The following is a 22351-nucleotide window of genomic DNA, read 5'->3' on the forward strand; positions in this document are numbered from 1 at the left end:
GGAACACGAAAACGTGACCAATGGAACGTGGAATGTTAACCGCGTCCCGGCCGGGCCCTCCAGCCCTGTGCAGGGCTCCCGGCAGCCTCGGGCCGCTCCCTTTTCCCCGCCGGGGGTCGCACCGGACGGGCGTTGGAGGCAGGGAAGTGGGACAGCCCCCTCCCGCCCAAGCGGTGCTGTGCCACGGCCCGGCCTCGCCTGGGTGCCAGCACGTGGTCGGCAGCCTCCATGCTCCTCGGCGGGGCCCTGCTGACTTGTACCGGGAGGGCGGGTGCTCGGCTCTGCCCTGGGCCCTGCCCCCTGCACGGGAACCGCTGAGCACCTCCGGCCGTGCACGGGCTGCACCCAGCCCCGGGAGGCAGAGCCTAGGGCAGCCCGCTGGAAAGGGGCTTTGCTTCGAGCCAGGGACGGACGCCCGTTTGCCTGCTGGCCTGGCCCCAGGGCGGGGCTGCCTGCCCTAGGAACGAGCCGCGTCGGGGGATACGCTCCAGGCCCGGCCCCCCCGCGGCCGCAGTGACACTCGGCAGGGTGAACCCTGGCAGGGCTGGAGGCTCTCACCTCCCCGTCCCCCGCCCGTCCCCCGCCCCGCCCCCCATTCTGCCCCCTCCAAGCCTCCGTCCCGGGGCTCTGCCCCGAGTGCGCCGACATCAGAGCCGTCGTCAAGGCGGCCGATGTGCCGAGTTGGAAGGCGGGGGCCGGGGAAGCCCCAGGACGAAAGGGCGGGGCAGCAGGTGGGGGACGCCGCGCTGGGGGAGGGGCTTCCCCAGATACCCGCCAGCTCCTGGGCTGGGCACTTGCGTTCCCAGGGCACTGCCCGTGGGGCTGGGCTGAGCGCAGAACGGGGCGCACGGGGTGACCTGGCGCCCGTCTCGAAGGGAGCTCTGCTCTGGCAGGCGTCCCCGAGAGCCCGCCCCGTCCCTCCACGGCCGCGGAGGCCAAACCCGGCCTGCCCGGAGTGCTCCGTGGAGACGCGCTCTCGGCCAGGCCGCGCAGGCTGGAGGGGTGGAGTCTCCGAGGGCGGCCTGGCTCGCCCGGCTGGCACGAAGGGGGCACTTCCTGCCACGGGGCCAACGAGGGACTAATCTGGAGCTCTCCCCATCTCGTAGGGCGGGAAGGGACCTGGAGAGACGAGTCCAGTCCCCTGCCCGCACGGCAGCACCAGGCACCGTGCCTGGCCCGTTGGTGATCTGCCGGGGGAGGCCGGGTGGGTGCCAGAGCACCCCGCAGCCCTGGCGCCACTCGCTAGCCCCGGCGTTCTGTGCAGTGGCACCTCGCCCCTGCCCTTTTGTCCCAGCTGACGGGGTCTGGGTTCTGCCCCGCAGCCAGGCAGGGACCCCTCTGGCGAGGTCGGCATGGGGAGCCGGCTGGGGCTGCAGATTGTCAGTGACACAGCCGCCGTGGCTGGGGGATGAGCACCCCTGGGCTCTCCGGGAGCAGAGGGCACCGTGCCACGTTGGGAAATCCACGCTGGCCTCCCAGGCAGGCTCCTGCCGTCCACGCCGCCACCTGCATTCCTGCAGCCACGGAGCCTGGGGGGCGAGTGTCCGAGGCTGCACCGTTCTGGAGCCCAGACTAGATTCCAGCGCGAGGGGGCCGAGCTCTCCTGGGACGCTGCTTTAACCTGCAGCTGTTTCAATAACCAAGCAGCCTCTGTTCCCGAGGCCTCAGCCGCGGTTCCTTCTCCCGCGGTGCCAGGCGGGCTGCACTCCGCAGCCTGCGTGGGTTTCAGGCGGGCCCCTCTGCCTGGAGAAAGCGTTTCACGCCAGAGAAACGCACTTCAGCTGCTGGGAGCCTGGAGGTGCTAAACCCCAGAGCATGGCCTTACGATGGCGCCTGCCGTTCACATCTGGCGGCCTGCGGAACGGCCCCGCGGGCCTCGCAGCGTTGCTGAGTCATGAGTCACTCCCCGCATCAGCTGGAAAGAGCAGAGCTGGCGAGTTCGCCCGGCGTCCTGCTCAAACCGGAGCTCACCCTCCTGCAGCCTGGGGCTCACAGCCCTGGGCGGGGCCGGGGGGAGAGGTAACAGCTGGCTTCAGAGGAGTGGCGATTCGGGAAGGGCTGCCGCTGCCTGACGTCCCCGGTGTGGGCTGGGTGCTGGCGAAAGGGGTCAGCCCGGAAGCCCTGGAGACCCCAGGCCGGGCGTTCCGGGGGTTAGACCCGGGCTCGGCAGAGGTTGGGCCTCTCGCTTGGCCTCTGCTGAGAGTCCCTGGGGCGGGGACCCTCGCGCAGTCCGTGAGCCAGCGACGGTGTCTCCCTCGCCCGGCGGCGTGCAGGACGCAGGCGCGGAGCCACCTGATCAGCGACTTTGGCCTCGGGCTGCTGCGTGAATCGCAGTTCCGGGTTTAAACCCGCTGGCCGGGGCTGTGGGATTCCGCGCTGACTCCTAAGCCCGCGCTCCGTGTTTGTGTGCCTGGCTCGGGGGTACGCAACCCCAAAGAGCCGCTGCTTTGGGTGCCTGGCTGTGGCCTTCACAGGGAAAGACGCATGCTGGGCTGCTCGCAGGGCGGCTGGGCCGGTGCTGTCGTCCGGGGCTGCTCAGTCTCCGCCTCGTCCCGCGCCTCAGGCGAGGTGGCTGCAGCCCGCCCCCCTCCCCGCCGCCCTGGCTTGCTCATTGCAATTGAATCGAGGAGCCTGCTCAGACGGAATTGCCCTGACGAATGACGGCAGCGGAGGAGCCGGGCTTGGAGCAGCTGTCAGGGGGGGAGAACGTGGGCGAGAGGCAGGACACGCTTGTCACGGGCGGGGGGGAGGTTACTTGGCCCAGGACTCTACGTTCTGCTTTCCTAGCCACCCTGGCTCCCTTCTTCATTCTCACTCCCCCTCCCCCTCAGCCCTGAATCGCACGGTGCTCACTGCCGATGACGTTAGGCCCTTGCTGGTCATTGTCCCTTGACGCGCGGCAGCCAGAATCGAATTGCGGGAGAACAGTGCAACTGGCGAGACAGGAGCCCTGCCCGGGCTAGTCCGCCCCGGGGCCTCTTCCTCCCTGCGCCCCCTCGGCGAGGGCTGGTCGCGCAAGTGATGCTGTTAATGGCGGCTCAGTCATTTCAGCTTCCTGGCGCCGCCAGCAGAGCGAGGGTCCCCTAAGGAGATCAGCGCGGGAGTCCCGGGCCACCCAGCTGCCGGCGTGGTTCGTTACCGCTCGGGTTTGCAGGGGGCTGAGCTAACGGAGCGCTGGCTCCTAGCGGCTGTTCTGGGGAGGCGCCCGGAGGTGGGGGGGACGACCGGGGAGTGAGGAATTCACCACAAAACAGCCTCGCAAAGGCCCAGACTGGGGCGCCGGGGTCAGGCCAGGGCTGCACACGAGCTGCTCAGGAAAGCTGCTGTTTGGCGACCAAGAGGGGGAAGGCGGATACGGGTGAGGGGCTGGAGGAGCCACCCGAGCACACGCAGGGGCGGGAGCCTGGTGCTGATCTTCCATGTGCGCCTCCTGCCCAGAGCCCTCTCTGCGGCGCTGCCCGGTGCACACCGACCCGCAGGCCTTGCTCCAGCAGGGTTGCCAGATGTCCAGCTTTCAACCCGGGGCGTTAAACGTCCAGTCGGCAGCTCTCCTGGGCTCAGGCGGGCTCCGGGAGGCAGCAGCGTGTCCCCTCTCTGGCTCTTACGTGTAGGGCATCTGGGGCGCTCCGCACGCTAGCTCCGCCCCAAGCCCCGGCTCTGCAGCTCCCATTGGCTGGGCCCTGTGGCCAACGGGAGCTGCAGGGGTGGTGCCTGAGGACAGGGAGGTACGCAAAGCTGCCGGGCCGTGCCACCGCAGAGGAGCTATGGGGAGGACGTGCTGCTGCTTCTGGGGGCTGTGGGAGGTGAATGCCACCTGGAGCCTGCACCCCTGAGCCCTCCCTACACCCTGCGCCCAAACCCCCATCCCAGCCCGGATCCCCCTCCCACCCTCTGAACCCCTCGGTCCCAGCCCTCAGTCCCTCCTACACCCTAAAACCCGCCTCCCACCCCCCCACATCAGAGGGACACCACAGCCGCAGCTCGGGCCGGGCCAGGCCGCCGGCGGGGTGCTACTGCACGCTGAGTGTTGGAGGACAGCAAAGGCCAGCGGGCAGGGAAATGGCTGCCCTGCACGCGAGGGTGTGCGTCCAAGCCAGCACCGTGCGTGCGGGGCTGTGGCTCCCTCCACTGCCCTCCGCCTGCAGCGCCTCCCGGCAGCCCGGGCCCACACTTCTGCCTCGCAGCGCCATGGAAAACGTCCCGGGACTCGGGTCCAGAGCACGCACAGAGGCTGAGCCAGGGCAGCGTTCCAGCTGTAAATGACTTCCGCCGAGGAAATCGTTCTGCTCCCGGAGAGCCAGAGGGCTGCTGATACGGATAATGCAGGAAGCGGGGCAGGAGTGAGGCCCAGTCTACTACATGGCAGCCTGCCCACGGAGCTGAGAGCTGCCCTGGAGGGGAGACGCGTTCCCCACAAGCCTCCAAGCCCTGCCCCAGGGCTGGTGCATAAAGAAAGGGGAGAGCGTAGCTGGGTGAGAGGCAAAAGCCCTTTCACGTAGCCTTCGCCTCCTGCAGCTGGCTTTGCTAAAGAGCACAATATGGATAAAGAGTGCACTCGCTGTGCCGGTGTCCGACGCACGCGGGCGTGCGGTGTCCAGTGCTCGGGGGTGTGCCGGTGTCCGACGCACGCGGGCGTGCGGTGTCCAGTGCTCAGGGGTGTGCCGGTGTCCGATGCACATGGGCGTGCCGGTGTCCGATGCACATCGGCATGCGGGTGTGCGAGAGTGCCGGCAATGCACGTGTGCCCCTGGATGACCAGATGTGCATGCCATGCGGGTCTTTGTCTCGGTGCATGCACAGTGCAGGGCAAAGTGACTGTTTGGCTCCGTGCATGTGCCTGTGGTGCCGATGGAGCCAGCCGAGGAGGCGGCGCGCCCCCTGGCCTGGGTGACCAGCCTGTGGGACGCTGGTTCTCCACCAGACACAAAGAGCTGTCAGGCAGGAGCGGGGCAGAGCAGGGGCTGCAGTTGTTATTCAGGAGACGCGCTCGCTGCACGTCACTCACACTGACAGCTCCAGCGCCGGCCTCCATCAGAGGCAAACTGTCAGCTCGGTTTCACCCAGACAAAACAGCAGCTATGGAACATGACAGCTGCGGGTCATGCCGCTCCCACCAGCGCCCAGCTGCTGCCTGGGCAAATCGGAACGGAGCACAGCGCCCCCCTGGGTCCCGCCTGGCCTGCAGGCTGTCGCCGCCTGCCCCGGCCCCCCAGATGCAGAGCTTCCGAGGGGAGGAATTTATTGTCCCAGGACCCCAAACTCCGCAGTGCCATTTGAACCGCCCTTTGGGGGAGCGCACCGGGCCCCACACCATCAGCGCTCAGCCTGAGCTGGGGCTCCTGGCGCTGGCGTGAGGGAGAATTGGGAGAAGATGCCAAGGGCGTGGGGAGAACACGGTCCGGAACCTCGCCCCCGTCTCTTCCCACCGGCAGAGCTCGGTTCCCACGGGCTAAGCCGCGGTGGCCGTGTCCACTTCCTTCCTGGATCCTGTTCCTTTTCCTGGGCTGCCCCCGCCCGCGCGCACTACTCATGCGCTCGCTCTACGGCGGACTGGGTCCGGAACGCTCCCCCCAGCGCCGGCCGAGGAGACCTCTCCCGCAGCCAGGCAGGGTGCGCTCGGGAGCCCCCAGTGCCTTGGAGCTCTGGGCACGGTGCTGCCCAGTGGCGGGGCTCCGCATCCCACATGCATGGGGAACTCCACGTCCAGGCTCCAGAGACCGCACCTTGGTCCGGGTTTGGGGCAGGGTCTGTTTTGGTTCTTGGGCCTCCTCCCTTTGTAACTGGCTCTGGAGTCGGCCCTGGGAGCAGGAGCAGCGTCTGTGAGTCCTCCACAGGAACTAGCCCAGCCCGGGGCAGTGGTCAGTGGGAGAGGCCATGGGCCGAGGGCCCGCCCTGTCTAGGGCATCCTTGGAACTGTGTCAAGTGGCTGGACCGAAAGCGAGTGAAACCCTCAGGCGCCAAGGCAGGGCTGCTTTGCCATGGCCGGTACGGCCTGGAGGAGCCAGCGAGCAAACCGATGTCACCGACCGCAACGGCGAAGCTGCCACGAGCGAACGGACCGGCCCCTCGCTCGCCACGCGCAGGCCCAGCCATCAGGAGGCGCTGCCCGGGGCTCGCTGCAATGCCCAACGGGCTCCACTGACTCGGAACAGCTTCTTCTGTCTCGACTCGAGAGCCCAAACCTTCAGTCTAGTCCAGTCCCCGACTTCCGATGGGCTGAAACCCGGGGCCAGGCTGGAACTTCATCTGTGTCCCAGGCCACGGCCTGGCTTCTTCTGGAGGGAGGTGGGGAAAGCAGCCAGCTTCAGGGGACCTCCCCGGAGCACAGGGGGCAGGGGGACCGCAGCTGGGGCAGAGTTTGGGGGTAGCCAGCAGCATTCCAAGAGAATCGACTCGTAAAGCAGATGAAGCCCCCCCGGAGGGCGGGATTTCAGCAGGGCTGCGGTTCGTGCTCTCTGGCAGCGCTGCCAGCTGATGGGATCTGTTCATCAGGCCACTGCTGTCAACCCTGCCTGGTGGTGACAGGGAGCTGCCCTGGAGCTTGGCGGAGGAGCCTGCCAGTCAGGGAGCTGGACACCGTGACAAGCAGGCAGGGGGCATTTTGGAGCGTACATCTCTGGCGTTCCTAGAGACGCCCTGGCCTGCCCCTCCCGCTCACCCTCCCCGAGGGGAGCTGAGGGCTCGGAAGTCTCCTTCCCTGATCTCTGCCCAGTTCATATCTCGCTGAGGACAAGAAGCGGCCGGGGGCGGTGCCTGCCCAGCGCAGAGCATGGCGATTGCAATCTTAGGTGGACGAGCTGCCTGCCCACCCGCGAGACTCTGGGGAAAGTTTTATTTAGAGCCCCCCTGTTATCCAGCTCCCCCTTGGACGGGCCTTGGATCCCAGGGGGGCCCCCACGAGAGGCGGGTACAGGTTAGCGCCCCGAGGGGAACGTGCCTGGAAACAGGAGAGGTTGAGAATTGCACTCCCCTTTCCACCCCGCCCACCGCTGGGGGAGGAGGGAGTGTAGCCGGCCCCCGGGAGTGGGCAGCAGGGGGGAGCCGGGGCGTGCCAGGGAGGAGCAGCACGCGGCCCGCGAGGCGGCTGGTTTACACGCGGGTGGGAGGCCACAGAATGGTCTGTGGCTGCGCGCTAGGAGTTAGCGTTCCCGGCCGGCTCAGGCAATTGGCTCAACGTGGCATTGGATTTATGTCGGCAGAACTGGCTTAAATGGGGCCGGCCTGTTGAGTAGCCTGGCCTTAACCTTCGTATTCATGCCTGTCAGTGTGCAAGAAGCTATTTGCATTTATATTTGCATGTCTACGCAACCACACTTCAGCTGTGGCCCTCGGCATGTGCCGTGAGTATCACTGTGGCCTCTGGGGCGTCCCAAGTCGAGTAGCCCTGTATCAGAGGGGAGGCCAGGCTACATTTGGCTCATTCCCTCCCCTTGCTCTGGACCAGCCCATTGAATGCTCCACGGGCTTGCTCTAGAACACGAAGCAAATTCTCGTGTCTCTCGTCCCTGTTCTTTTCCCCAGAACTTTTTGGCCCCGGGGCCCTCAGTCTGAGTTAAGTTTTAAGCTGCGGTAAACCCCACTCCCTCTGCCATTAGGAATTCTTTGCAGCAACAAAAGCTTGCTAGGAACGAAATGCTCTATTAATACAGAGAGCTATCAATCCCAGCCCTGCTTTCCTTGTGTGGGCCTCGCTAAATCAATGCCTTGCTCTTGGAATGCTAATCAATTACAAACATGCTGAGGCAGGGGAAGGAAGGAACCAGGGTGAGGTGATGGATAAAGCGCGTTGTCCTACGTCGCCCAGGCGCTGGAAAAACCTGCAGAAACTGCAGGGCAGCTACGCACAGTAGGAGAGCGCAGGTGATCGCTCCCTTGGGAGGACTCATGCTCTCCGGGGGGGGGGAAGGACGGGGAGTGTCAGGTAAGGCGGACGGACGGGTGGGAAGAATCAGGCCTCTCGGTTGCATGGCTGCTTCCGTACGTTGGTGTCTGTGCAATTCACCCTCCCCACAATCAGGCCCAGGCATCCCCCCAGGGGCAGCAGGGAAAGGGCCCAAGTCTGGTCTCTCATTACCCTGAGTGGGTTGCGCCTTCCTTCCACCTCCTCCTCCCCTGCAACCTGAGCAAATACCCCCCTGCAACAGACACACTCACCAGGAGCCAGTCCCTGCAAGAAAGCCCATTGCCAGTTCTGTCTGCACCAGTGGTTCCCAACGCGCCATGGCGCCCTCCAGGACATTTCTGTGCACCCGCCGAACAATGTGGGCCGGCCCCGTCCCCGGGCATGCGGCACATGCGTGGTGCCGGCCCTGGGTGCGAGGCGCATGGGCGGCCCCTGCCCCAGGCGCACGGTACATGCGTGGTGCCGGCCCTGGGTGCGAGGCGCATGGGCGGCCCCTGCCCCGGGCGCACAGTACATGCGTGGTGCCGGCCCTGGGTGAGAGGCGCATGGGCGGCCCCTGCCCCGGGCGCACGGTACATGCATGGTGCCGGCCCCAGGTGCGAGGCGCATGGGCGGCCCCTGCCCCGGGTGCACGGTACATGCATGGTGCCGGCCCCGGGTGCGAGGCGCATGGGTGGCCCCTGCCCCGGGTGCACGGTACATGCATGGTGCCGGCCCCGGGTGCGAGGCGCATGGGTGGCTCCTGCCCCAGGCGCACGGCACATGCGTGGTGCCGGCCCCGGGTGCGAGGCGCATGGGCGGCCCCTGCCCCGGGCGCAGGGTACATGCATGGTGCCAGCCCCGGGTGCGAGGCGCATGGGCGGCCCCTGCCCCAGGCGCACGGTACATGCGTGGTGCCGGCCCCGGGTGCGAGGCGCATGGGTGGCCCCTGCCCCGGGCGCACGGTACATGCGTGGTGCCGGCCCCGGGTGCGAGGCGCATGGGCGGCCCCTGCCCCGGGCGCACGGTACATGCGTGGTGCCGGCCCTGGGTGCGAGGCGCATGGGCGGCCTCTGCCCCGGGCGCACGGTACATGCGTGGTGCCGGCCCCGGGTGCGAGGCGCATGGGCGGCCCCTGCCCCGGGCGCACGGTACATGCGTGGTGCCGGCCCTGGGTGCGAGGCGCATGGGCGGCCCCTGCCCCGGGCGCACGGTACATGCGTGGTGCCGGCCCTGGGTGCGAGGCGCATGGGCGGCCTCTGCCCCGGGCGCATGGTACATGCGTGGTGCCGGCCCTGGGTGCGAGGCGCATGGGCGGCCCCTGCCCCGGGCGCACGGTACATGCGTGGTGCCGGCCCCGGGTGCGAGGCGCATGGGCAGCCTCTGCCCCGGGCGCACGGCACATGCGTGGTGCCAGACCCTGGTGTGTGGCTCCGGGCGCCCGGCCACCCCAAAAGGTTGGGGACCACTGATCTACACCGTCCCAGCCTCAGGGACTCGCTTGCTGCACAGCCAGATGGATGAGGTGCCAGCAATGCCCCCTGCCATGCCCACCGGACAAACCAGCCTGCCTCTGCATACAGACTCAAGGGACACAAATCAGACCTTAACAACGGCAACATCCAAAAGCCAGCAGGGGAGCATTTTCACCTCCCTGGGCACCCAGCCTTGGACTTGCAGTTTGCCATTCTTGGCCCCAAAACGTCCAACCCAGACTGAACGGAGAAACTGCTGAGCTGGAATTCTAATGCAAATCTGACACCCTGACCCAAGGTCTGAACAAACACATGGGGTGGTGCTGGGTGACAATAGGTCATTTCCCAGGCAGGTAGCCTCACCTGCTCTCTGCTGCTGGGGATGAGCCACAGCCATGCTGCTCTAATTTGATGTCACCGTCCCATCTCAGGATGCTTTGCTTTCCTTTCCTGGCAGTGAGCTGTAGCTCCCAGAAAGCTGATGCTCCAACACCCTAATAAATGTAGAAACAACATGTAATCCTGCTGCATCTTAGATTAGAGATTAACAAAACGCCATCAAATCACGCGCTTTCCTGGGTGCTAGTCTCTGACGTGCTACCCGACTACTGGTAGTTTTGACCGGAGTTCCAGTAGCTCTGGTTGGACTGTTTGCGGAGTAAGATACAACCATGTCAAGGGCAGGACTATGTGGGGAATTGTTAGGAAAGGGACAGATAAGAAGACAGTAAATATCACAAATGTCACTACCTAAAGACACCTGCTACCCGCCCCTGGTGCACTGTGTGCATTTCTGGTCGCCCCGTCTCAGCAAAGATGCATTAGAGTCAGAAGAGGTGCACAGAAGGACAAAACTATTCAGGGGATGGAACAGCTTCCATATGAGCAGAGAGGAAAAAGATGGTAACTGTTCCCTTGGAAGAGAGATGGTTGAAAGGGGATATGAGAGAGGCCTATAAAATCGTGACTGGTGAGGAGAAAGCACAGAGGGAAGTGTTCTTTACCTCTCCACCTAACATCAGAACTAGGAATCACCCAATGAAATGAAGAGGCAGCAGGGTTAAGGAAGGAAGGAAGTACTTCCTCACCCAATACACAGTAACCTGTGGAACTCCTTGCCAGGGGATGTTGGGAAGGCTAAACGCATAAGGGAGACCCAAAAAGAATTTGCTATGTTCAAATCGGTCCATCAATGCTCTTAGCCAAGATGGCCAGGGACACAACCCTGGGTGCCCTTGCTGGGTTTTGGCTCACTCAAAATTGCCTTGTTCTGTTCATTTCCTCTGTGGCATTGGCAGACAGGACACTGGGCTGGAGGGCCCATAGGTCTGACCAAGCCTGGCCGCTCTTATGGCCTTCCACAAACATCCCTTCTCAGCCGCAAACTGGAGCCTGGCCTTTGGCGTGGGTCTGACGGAGTCGAACAGCCGGCCATGCATCCCGGCTGAATTGACAGTGCCAGCCTGTTGACCCCTCCCTCCGTTCCACCGGCTACTTCGAGGCCTGCGAGCTGGCAGGCCCAGCATGTCACGAATCCAGTTCTCCGTGGACAGAGGCGGCGCGCCCGTGGGCCTGTGTCTGCGGAAGCAGCAGCTTGCAGCCTGGTCCCTCCAAGGGGGTGCCAGGTGCATGCACCCCGAACGCTCCCCGAGCACAGAGGTGAGCTGGGGCCCCGGTGGGCCATCGGCAGCATCTCGCAGGTGAGCGCCGGCGCGAGCGGATCCCAGCGGGATGCTGCGCTGACACGGCCACCTACCTACTACTAACGAATGGGCACGCTGGGAATGAGGATGAAGTCGCAAAGAGACTGAGTTAATCATGTGCAACCTTGTAGCAAGAACATCAATAAAATCAATCCCGGCCCCGCCCCGCCCAGCAGCCAGCACATGTGGGCTAGGGCCATTAACACAGGCGAGTTGCGGCTTTATAAAGAGCTGCCAGAGCACGGCAAAGGAGCCGGCTGTAAATTTCCCCGCCATGTCACCCTGCTCATCCAGGAGGGGACGGCGTCTCTAGGCAAACCGATGGGGCTGCCTGATCTGGGGCGCCCGTCCCTGCCGAACCGGGGGGTAGTAAGGCAGCCCCGGTGCAGGGGTGCCGCTGAGCAGACCCGGCTGCGGGGCAATGGAGAGCATCCGTCAAAGGGGGCGCTGCCGGCGATGGCCGGCGCCCTGCGCTGCGAGAGCTGCTGATGCCAAGCGCCGGGTCAGAGCACGGCTTCGTTCTTACGTGACGAACAGGCGCGTCTGACTCGACCAGGGCGCAGCCTGGACGGGGCGCTGGCCGAGGGAACCGGGCCGAGGCTTTCCTTGCCTGTGGTGCTCACAACTGGGCAGTGAAACTGCTGGGCTGCCGCAGTCCTCGCCGCTCCCCCCGGGCTCACTGCCTGCCGCTCAGGCTGGGCCGCGGGAATACCCCAGCTCCCTGTGGCTGCAGCCTCACGCCAGGATCCCGCAGGCGCTGCCAGGAGGCAGCCGGGCCGGTGGTAATGTTGTTTCTTTTGTTTCCACGGCAACTTTTCTTTGGGTGTTGAGTTCCTACAAATGCCCAGATTCTGGGCGCAGAGCGTCGGTATGACGAAGGCATTCCTCAGCTCCAGCTGCCGAGCCATCCCTGAGCCAGGGTCACCCCGTGCTCCTGCCCCTCCCTCCCAGCTCGTGTCTCTACCATCCCCTGCCCAAAACAACGCGCCTCTGTCCCGCCTGGGCCACGCTTGGGCTTCTAGTCAGGTTCATCGAAGGGGGAGTTGACACCTCTCAGCCTGGCGGGGCTTCAACTCAACCCAGAACAAGCTTGGCTCACGGCGGCACCTCATCCATTAGCCATTCACCTGGACTGAGGCGTGGCGCGCTCTCGTGGCACGCCCCACGGCGCTGAGAACTGGGCCACTTCGGTGCACTTGTACTCTGAGGAGCAAATGTACCAAAGTGACATTGTGGGAGCCCGGCGCCAGTGGCCCTCCATGCACAGAGCAAACCCTAAAAGCAAATCCGTTTTTTTTCCTCCTACCTGCGAGCTCCCCCAGGCTCAGAGACACAAGCAGGGAACGTGATCCCTCTCCTGTTACCCACCTCCAGACAAACAGAGGCCAGGGACATCCATCCTGGCTAATAGCCATTGATGGACCTAACTTCCATGAATCTAGCTAGCTCTTTTTTGAACCCTGGTGTTCACCACATCCTCTGGCAAGGAGTTCCATAGGTTGACTGTGCACTGAGTGGTTAGCAATTCTGCTGATACACAATGCATTGTCCAGTGTGTGCCACCAAGCCTGGAAGAAGGAAAACGTTATTCTGACAGGTTGCAATACTTTAAGAATATCAATGTGCTTGGAGTTCAGTTTCCGATTCTTGGGTGCTTTTCTAGTTTCAGTGCAAGAAGGAGGCAGAAAATTACTGAGATAATACCCTTAATTTCCTGCAAATGGATGAAGTTCCCGTGAAAGCTGTTCTCTCAGTCTTTAAATGGCTCTGAAGAGAATCTCTTATCCAATCTAACAGAGGATAATGGGGGAAGGCAGGTTCTCCAGATGAGTATTCGAGATCTGTGTCTGCTCCAGCGTTGGAACTCAGTCCTTTCCTAAGTGCACTTAGACATTGGCTACGAAAGTTTGAGGTAATTTGACCAGATAATTGCCCTTTCAGCACTCTCTTGGCAGGCGTAGGCCGAGGGAGTTAAACAAGAGGTAGATCTGGCCAGTCAGGCCCAGCCGCAGCGGGAACATCCCCAGGCCTGCTCCTCTGTAGATAAAGTGCTGCCCAAAGGAGAGGCTGGTGGGCTCTTATTAAGACTAAAGGCTTTTACTCATTACAACGCTCCATGCGGCCAACTGTGCACCATGGGCGAGTCAAACGCGGTGGCAGAGTCTGACTGCAGTCCTGTGGGCCCTACCCCAGAGCCACAGCCTGCGGCAGGCAGGCCTCAGCATGAGTTCAGGCTCGGTCCCAGGTGATGAGGATAATAGATAAGCAGCCCCAGGTATAAGGCCCGGACTCCCCCCAGGGGCTGCTGCCAGGTGCAGAGCTCCCGGCACCTCAACTCCCGTGCTGGCACGTTCTGGTGTTGGTCGGAAACATGGCAACTGGTCAGCCTGGCAGGGTCGCGGGGGGCCTGTCACCTCGTGGCGTGTACCTGCCCATTTGTTTGCAACTCCTGTTTTCCTCGGGGGAGGCCTGAGGAGAACACACGACAGGTCAGGTCCAGACTGCTTCTGCCCCGCCGCTACCTCACATGCAGAGGGACAGCCACGCCTTCCAAACTGCATTCCCGTCCTGAGCGTATCCATCCGCCCGAGAGAGACGGCGACACGCCCTGAGTGTATCCATCCGCACGAGAGAGACGGCGACACGTCCTGAGCGTATCCATCCGCACGAGAGAGACGGCGACACGTCCTGAGTGTATCAGCCCCCGACAGAGAGAGAGAGACGGCGACACGTCCTGAGCGTATCCATCCGCACGAGAGAGACGGCGACACGTCCTGAGTGTATCAGCCCCCGACAGAGAGAGAGACGGCGACACGTCCTGAGCGTATCCATCCGCCCGAGAGAGACGGCGACACGTCCTGAGCGTATCCATCCGCCCGAGAGAGACGGCGACACGCCCTGAGTGTATCAGCCCCCGACAGAGAGAGAGAGATGGCGACACGTCCTGAGCGTATCCATCCGCCCGAGAGAGACGGCGACACGTCCTGAGTGTATCAGCCCCCGACAGAGAGAGAGAGATGGCGACACGTCCTGAGCGTATCCATCCGCACGAGAGAGACGGCGACACGTCCTGAGTGTATCAGCCCCCGACAGAGAGAGAGAGAGATGGCGACACGTCCTGAGCGTATCCATCCGCCCGAGAGAGACGGCGACACGTCCTGAGTGTATCAGCCCCCGACAGAGAGAGAGAGATGGCGACACGTCCTGAGCGTATCCATCCGCACGAGAGAGACGGCGACACGTCCTGAGCGTATCCATCCGCACGAGAGAGACGGCGACACGTCCTGAGTGTATCAGCCCCCGACAGAGAGAGAGAGACGGCGACACGTCCTGAGCGTATCCATCCGCACGAGAGAGACGGTGACACGTCCTGAGTGTATCAGCCCCCGACAGAGAGAGAGAGACATATTTTTTCTGTCTCTGAGGCCGGAAGAGGTGGACACTTGCTCGCCAGAACACGCCCTGGGGCGCTTGGTCTGTAGGGTGAGCTTGTTAGTAAAAATCTCGTTACGTAACGTTTGCTCGTTTCCTTTCCTCCCCTGGTGATGGCATTCGCACTGGGCCCAGGAATGCAGTCGGCTCCCCTGGCCTGATGCACTTGCCCTCACTCAGAAAAGAGGCCCCAGGGTGGGCTGAGACAGGGAACAGGACCCGCCGAGGCCTGGCTAGCTGCTCTCGCCCCAGCCACGGAGCCTGGAGCTGAGCCAGGAAGATGCGGTGTTCTCACGGCGGCTCAGCTCTCCCGGGCGCAGGCTGCCAGGGTTCTGTTCCGGGCTTTACTTCCATACCACGTCATTCTTTCCAGCCTCCCTGCGGCTCAGCTCTCTGGCCTGCAACCCTGGGCCATCTCTGGGCTAACCACATTGGCTCAGAGGGACCCAGGTGGCTGCTTCGCCCCTCACTGCGGGCTCCAGATGGGGACCACCTGGCAGCCCCGTCCCGGCGCTGGGAGCCATCTCTTCTCCCTTAGCAAGCGGAACCTGGGAAATATTTGCTGCATTGCAGCGGCGACCCTGGGGGAGCTGCCTCCCGCTCTCCCTGCCCTTGCAGCTGGCTTGCCAAAGGGCAGGAGAGGCAACGTCTGCAGCCAAAGCTGCTGCATGGTTTTCGTAGTGGCTTTTGCTTTTTCTGTCCCTACCCAGAGAGCCGGGTCTGGGCCCAGGGTCTTGCTGCACCCGCCCTGTTTCTACCCCTAGTGAGACAGCAAAGAAACAGGCTGCAGCCTGCGGAGTTGTTCTGTGCAAGGCAGTGCGCGCCCATGGGGGCAGCTCTAGGGAGGCAGAGGAGTGTGGGGTGTGTCCGTAAGAACCACCCTGGGAGGGGGGCACCGGCTGGAGCTGGCGCTGGGCTGAGAGGCTCAGAAGGGGGCCGGCCGGGAGGCAGTGCACAGTGCAGCCGAAAGCCTGGCGCACGGAAAAGGAGGAACCAGGTCTGCTCCTGGTGATCTACAAAGGACCCTCTAGCACGGTGGATTGGACTGGGACTCGGTGCGGGGGGAGGGGAGTCCCTTTCCCAACAGTTTTGTTGCTGGGGTGCGTGCTTTGGCCTCCCCCTTCCGGAGCCGGCGGGGGCTGGTGCGGGACCTTTCCTGGCACACAGCAGTGCCCCTTTCGCGGGTGGGCTGCTGGCCTCCGGAGAGGTAGGCTGCGTGGGTGGCTTGGCCGGTCGTTAGGCAGTGTTTTTCTGGTAGCCGCACATGGAGCGCTGCCCTCATCCGCCCGCAGCTCAGCTGGACGGCACTCAGGATTGCAGAACGGGGGGGCGGGTCGCAAGCAGCCGGCCTCAGAGTTCGGAAGTTCAAGTAATTTTGTTGTTCATTTCTACTTGGCTGGAACAGGTCGGGATGCGGCACCAGCACTCGGGCTTTGAAGCTGCGGCTGCTGCTGCCGGCGCGGAGCAACGGAGCCCTTTGAAGTCTTGTTGGTTTAGACCCCTCCTCATTACGGCACACACTAATGATCGGCTGAGTCTGTGCATCCCAATTTCTTAGGGCAGCTTCTTAACCAGGACGGCCGCCTTCAAAAGGGCCTGTCAAGAGAATGTTCATAGCTGGGAAACGGTCCCGCTCGCTGGCTTTTAATTACCCCGGAAAATGATTTCTTGAGCAAACTCCCTGGCACGCAGGCATGGGTTTGTTATTGTAGGGTTGCTTGCAACAGCTAGACTCTGTGTGCGCGCACACGCTAGGTCATGATTGGAGGGCTGCTACAGCTCTTTAAATGAGCTAAGTCCAGCAGGGTGTAGTGCGCACGGGGCTTTTGCCCGCAAGGGTTGAGGAAGCTGGAACCCTCCAAATGCTAATGTAACCACCACCTGGAGATTTGAACCTTGCACCTCTGACACTTAGTATAGGAGCCTCTACCCTTTGAGCTAAAAGCCAGCTCTGGAGGTCTTATCTGTTGCTGTGTCTCGGTGCCACTGCATGGGACAGTGAACCACACTAGGTGTGTGGGTTACACTAAGACCCATAGTATGGACTCTGACTTCTCTCCCCTCTGTCTCTCTCACTGCAAATTGCTCTCCAGCAGCATCTCTGCTTTCCCACTAGCAACTCCAGTTGGGTGAGCAGGGATGGGGAAAGTCTGGACTGCCCCTTCTAGTGCTTTGTCCACTCTCAGCTAGGGCTGCCAGGTGGTTTCAACAAAGATCCCAGACACACGTGACATTCCATCACAATCCACATTTGATATGTCCAGTATTTTCTCAATTTCTTTACCGGACAGAAGGTGCGAATACCGGACACCTGGCAACCCTAGGCACTACCTAAAGCAGATGCTAACGATCATCACACAGCTTCTCTCGGCATAAGTGGGCCTCCTGCAAGGGCCCTGCCCCAAGGAGCACCTGCCTCCACTTTGGTTAGTTGGCTCCTGCTAATGGCAAGGGTCCTGCTTGCTTGATTAGAAACTGTCCCCCAGAGAGACCTGTTCTGGGCTCTGAAGGGAAGGGAGTCTGCAAACCAGGCTGAGGTGGTGGTGGTGAAATGAGAATGGGCAGCAGGAGCTCACTGGCTGCAGTAGTGGCAGGTGCAACCAGCCGTCCTATAGCCACAGAGTAAACCTACCAACCAGGCAGTTCTAGGGAACAAGCAAACCCCTCCACCCCGATTGCCACACTAGTCATAGAATCCTAGGGCTGGAAGAGACCTCAGGAGTCATCAAGTCCAGTCCCCTGCCCGAGGCAGGACCAATCCCAACTAAATCAACCCAGCCAGGGCTTCGTCAAGCCGAGACTTAAACACCTCTAGGGATGGAGACTCCACCTCCCTAGGGAACCCCTCCCAGCGCTTCACCACCCTCCTAGGGAAAGAGTTTTTCCTAATCTCCAACCTAGACCTCCCCCACTGCAACCTGAGCCCATTGCTCCTTGTTCTGCATCTGTCACCACTGAGAACAGCCTCTCTCCATCCTCTTTGGAACCCCCCTTCAGGGAGTTGCAGGCTGCTCTCAAATCCCCCCTCACTCTTCTCTTCTGCAGACTAAACAAACCCAAATCCCTCAGTCTCTCCTCGTAGGTCATGCGTTCTAGCCCCGTCATCATTTTGGTCACCCTCCACTGGACCCTCGCCAATGCGTCCACATCCTTTCTGTAGTGGGGGGCCCAGAACTGGACACAATACTCCAGATGTGGCCTCACCAGAGCTGAATAAAGGGGAATAATCACTTCTCTGGATGTGCTCGCAATGCTCCTCCTAATGCACCCTAATATGCCATTAGCCCTCTTGGCTACCAGGACACACTGTTGACTCATATCCAGTTTCTCATCCACTGTAACCCCCGGGTCCTTTTCTGCAGAACTACTACTCAGCCATTCGGTCCCCAGCCTGTAACAGTGCTGGGGATTCTTCCGTCCCAAGGGCAGGACTCAGCGCTTGTCCTTGCTGAACCTCATCAGATTTCTTTTGGCCCAATCCTCTTATCTGTCCAGGTCACTCTGGACCCTAACCCTGCCCTCCAGCGTATCTACCTCTCCCCTAGCTTAGTGTCATCTGCAAACTTGCTGAGGGTGCAATCCATCCCCTCATCCAGGTCATTAATAAAGATGTTGAACAAAACCGGTCCAAGAACAGATCCTTGGGGCACTACACTAGAAATCGACCGCCAACTTGACAGCGCGCCATTGATCACTACTCGCTGGGCCCGACGGTCTAACCACTATCCACCTTACAGTCCATTTATCCAATCCACAATCCCTTAACTTGCTGGCAAGAATATTGTGGGAGACCGTATCAAAAGCCTTGCTAAAGTCAAGGTATATCACATCCACTGACTTTTCCATACCCACGGAGCCAGTTACCTCACCATAGAAGCTAATCAGATTGGTCAGGCACGACTTGCCCTTTGTGAATCCATGCTGACTATTCCTGATCACTTTCCCTTCTTCCAAGTGCTTCAAAATGGATTCCTTGAGGATCCCTTCCATGATTTTTCCAGGGTCTGTAGTTCCCTGGATTGTCCTTCTTCCCTTTTTTAAAAAAGATGGGCACTACATTTGCCTTTTTCCAATCATCTGGGATCTCTCCCGATCTCCACGAGTTTTCAAAGATAATGGCGAAAGGCTCCACAATGACACTTGCCAACTCACTCAGTGCCCTCGGATGCATTAAATCCAGGCTCGTGGATTTGTGTGCGTTTAGCTTTTCTAAATAGTTCCTAACTTGTTCTTTCCCCACAAAGAGCTGCCAACCTCCTTCCCATACTGCGTTGCCTAGTGCATTTGTCTGGGAGCCGACCTTGTCCATGAAGACAGAGGCAAAGAAAGCTTCCCACATCATCAGTCACTAGGTTACCTCCCTCATCCAGAAAGGACCCCACATCCTCTCTGATCAGCCTCTTATTGCTAACATGCCTGTAGAAACCTTTCTTGTTCCCCTTCACATCCCTTGCTAGCTGCAATTCCAATTGCGCTTTTGCCTTCCTGATAACTCCCCTGCATTCTCGAGCAATATATTTATACTCCTCCCTAGTCATCAGTCCAAGTTTCCACTTCTTGTAAGCTTCCTTTTTGTGTTTAAGCTCAGCAAGGATGTCCCCAGAAAGCCAATCTGGTCGCCTCCCATATTTGCTTTTCTTGATGCGCATCGGGATGGTTTCTTCCTGTGCCTTTAATAAGGCTTCTTTAAAATACTGCCAGCTCTCCTGGACTCCTTTCCCCTTCATGTAAGCATCTCAGGGAATCCTGCCCATCAGGTCTCTGAGGGAGTCAAAGTCTGCTCTTCTGAATTTCAGGGTCTGTATTTTGCTACTCTCCTTTCTTCCTTTGGTCAGGATCCTGAAATCTACCATCTCATGATCGCTGCTTCCCAGGTTGTCACCCACCTCTACTTCCCCTACTAGTTCCTCCCTGTCTGTGAGCTGCAGGTCAAACTGCACATGGCCCCTGGTCGGTTCCTTCAGCACTTGTACCAAGAAGTTATCCCCAGCATTCTCCCCACACTCCCTGCATTGTCTGTGTCCTGCCGTATTGGTGTCCCAGCTGAGGTCAGGGTGATTCAAGTCATTTTAACATTTATGAGAGATGGGCCTGAACCAACCCCGGCACGTGGGCGGGCTCCGGCTTCTCAGCTGGGGCAGCAGGGGTTGTGGGCGGTGCTAGACTCCATACATACCATCCATCCCGCCGGCACTGCCAGCATCGTGTTGTGCACACGCACACGGCACACCCGGGCCAAGGAGAGCACGTGGGCCACGCGCTGTCGCCTACAGGCTGCCACGCAGGCGTTTTGAAATGCACTGGCAAGCCCTGTTCGCTCTGCAGGGCCACCGCGGGATACCACCGGGCGGCTATGGGGAAGGAGAGGTGGTGTCCAATTTCCTGCCCCGGCTTTCCCGTTCACCCCAGGCCCACGTCTCTGTGTACGGGCCCTGGGTCAGACTGATCCGGGCGAGAGACTCCCCTTGCCGGAGACTGAGTTGGGTCCCCAAATCCAGACTCCTCTGAGGCTGTCAAAGGGCTCAAGTCCAGGCAGGGCTAGGGTCCAGGCGCTGGGGGCTCCGCTGTCTAGGTGACCTTGGGCAAGCTGCTTCAGCCAACATCCTCAAAGCTGTGTACGGGCCCAGCATCCTTTGCGATCACCCTTGGACCTGGGCCCCGGGCTGCCTGCCAGACGAGGAGAGCAGCTCCTCCCTACCTCGCTGGGGTGGCATGAGGCCAGCAGCCCTTGCGAAAGGGCCGGGGGGAGGGAGGGACTCTGAGATGAACCTTCCAAAGCCAGTAGTGGGAAACCCCCAGGGCCAGCGAGCCTCGGCTGCACAAAAGTTGGGCGTCACTGCTCCCTGCTGGAGGCAAGTGGCAGTGGCTGTGAAACGCCAGCATCTGGGGAGGGACGGTCGCTGCGGCAGCGTAGGCGAGATCTTCCTCCTTCCACAGAAGCCCCGCTCTAGTCTCCCCCTCCCCAAAAGATTTAATGGCACAGACGAAACGGCAGGGTGCGTGTGAGTAATGGTGACCTCATTGGCACTCCCAGAAAACACCATGCCTCTAATTGTGAGCGCTTCTTGTGCAAACCAGCCTCCCACAGGCAACTTCAGAAGAGTCTAGTCCCGCCTGCTCCCTCCCTCCCTGCTCTGCAAGGCGCTGGGGCCAGGGCAGGACACAGGGGCCAGCTACAGCCTGGCTGGGCCCCCTCTCATTGCCACACGTTCGCTTTCACCTGCCTCTGGTCCTGAAAGCGATCTCTGCTTCCGTGCAGGGAAAGGTTTGAGGCTGCTGCGGGTGCACTGCTGAGGGGTTCAGCAGCCCTGTGCTGCTCATCACAAGGCTGGCCTGGTTTTAGTTCGTCACCCCAAGTGGTGAGCTGGCTCAGGGAATAACTTTGTGCGTGTGCCAATGGCCCGGGCAGCAGAGCGGCTGTGCTTCCGGAGCCGGCTCCCTTAGAACTCCTGCTCCCTAAGGTCACTTGCCTCCCCTGGACAAAGCTCAACGTGCGTGTGGAATGAAGCTTGGCAGCCCTCGGGCCTCTTGCACCGGGGTGTGGAAGAGAATTCAGAGTCCCGCCCTCTCCCAGGCCCCAGTCACGCTCTGGTGCATAAGTCAGGAGTCCTGTCCAGGAACCTGCTTTGTCTGTACCCATTCCCCTCCCTGTGCCCTAGCTTGCTTCGGGCTGGGCGGTCCCTCCCTGTCCCGGCGCAGCACCAACGTTCCAACCCTGCAGGAGTCTCCCGCAATTAGCGACGATCACGTGACGAAAGCGCCAGGAGTACATCCAACCAACGCCGGCACCCCGAGCGCTCGGTGGTAATAACGAGAGACCTCCTCCTGCTCCCAGCTTCTGCAGGGAAGCCTGACCGGCTTCATTCCAAGAACCATTCCAGGCCCCACCCAGCACTTCTGGTCCCAGGCCAGGCTCGCTCTCACCACGGCAGGGCCGGAGAAGATACGACATTGTGCCTGCGTAGGGCAAGGCGCATTTCCATTAAGATTTCCAAACAGATTCCTGCTTCAAGGGCCCTGCGCTGGCCTTCAGACTCTGCCGTCCTCCTCCCAGCAGCCAGACCCGGGCTCCTCGACTTTGCACCTTCCCTCACTGTGTCTCTGCAGCTGGGACATGAGCCTTGCGCTCGCCCCGTCCTCCTCAGCGGGGACTGCCAGGCACTGCTTGTTTGGACAAATGCATGGCGCCAGTAGGGTGCAGCTGTAGGACACACCAGGCATTAGAAGTAGTGCAGGCCCTCAGGGTTACAAACACCTCAAGGATAGAGATTATTCGTAATGCTGCAATAGTCAAAAGTTACGGGTTCTTCCAAAAGTTTATCTGAACATTGACTCAATGCAGCTTTGAAACTTCACTATGCAGCCAAAAGGCTGCGTTCACCCATCTTCATTGAAATGCAGCAAGCAGGGAAACAGTAACCTTACCTGCTCAGTGTTTTTTAAACTTTCCCCCCCTTTTTTTGGCTGTTTATATTTAACATGGCACTGAACAGTATTTTCTTTGTCTCTGCTGCTGCCCGATTGCAGACTTCCGGTTCCAAAGGAGGGGTGTGGTTGATCAATCCATTCAGAACAGAGGTTCCACTCTATGCAAATAGTCTCTGTTCCCAGCACTACGGTTGCAGAGGTAACTTACTAACATTGCGCAAAAAATACTATTCAAGTGGAAAAAACCTCAGAGAACTAAACAGATGATATGTACCAGTTATACGTCTAGTCAAGGTACTCTGGGCACTGTGGACTGTAAAGATGGATTGACCAGGTCTGGAAGCAGAAGTTGAGAAGTTTATCCAACAGCTGCTTTCCAGTTTTGACACAAACAGTATATTCGCTCTTGAAGAAAAAAGGGGGAGAGGAGG

At 60.9% G+C, this 22351-nt stretch overlaps 1 protein-coding gene across 4 annotated transcripts in view; it reads right to left on the reverse strand.

Annotated features, from left to right (window-relative positions):
* Positions 1-22351, reverse strand: part of LETM2 (leucine zipper and EF-hand containing transmembrane protein 2) — a 43907-nt gene that overhangs the window by 3186 nt on the left and 18370 nt on the right. For 2 of the 4 annotated variants that reach the window (XM_075910991.2, XM_075910992.2), the window contains exon 11: positions 9721-9851. In XM_075910991.2, the coding sequence (XP_075767106.2) occupies positions 9721-9851 (131 nt within the window). Of the gene's footprint in view, positions 1-9716; positions 9852-21184; positions 22326-22351 lie in introns of those variants that run through there. The other 2 variants (XR_012897982.2, XR_012897983.2) reach the window with 2 other exon arrangements.

The sequence above is a fragment of the Pelodiscus sinensis genome, chromosome 28 (genome assembly GCF_052426305.1).
Source record: "Pelodiscus sinensis isolate ZL-2025 chromosome 28, ASM5242630v1, whole genome shotgun sequence".
NCBI classification, from domain to species: domain Eukaryota; kingdom Metazoa; phylum Chordata; order Testudines; family Trionychidae; genus Pelodiscus; species Pelodiscus sinensis.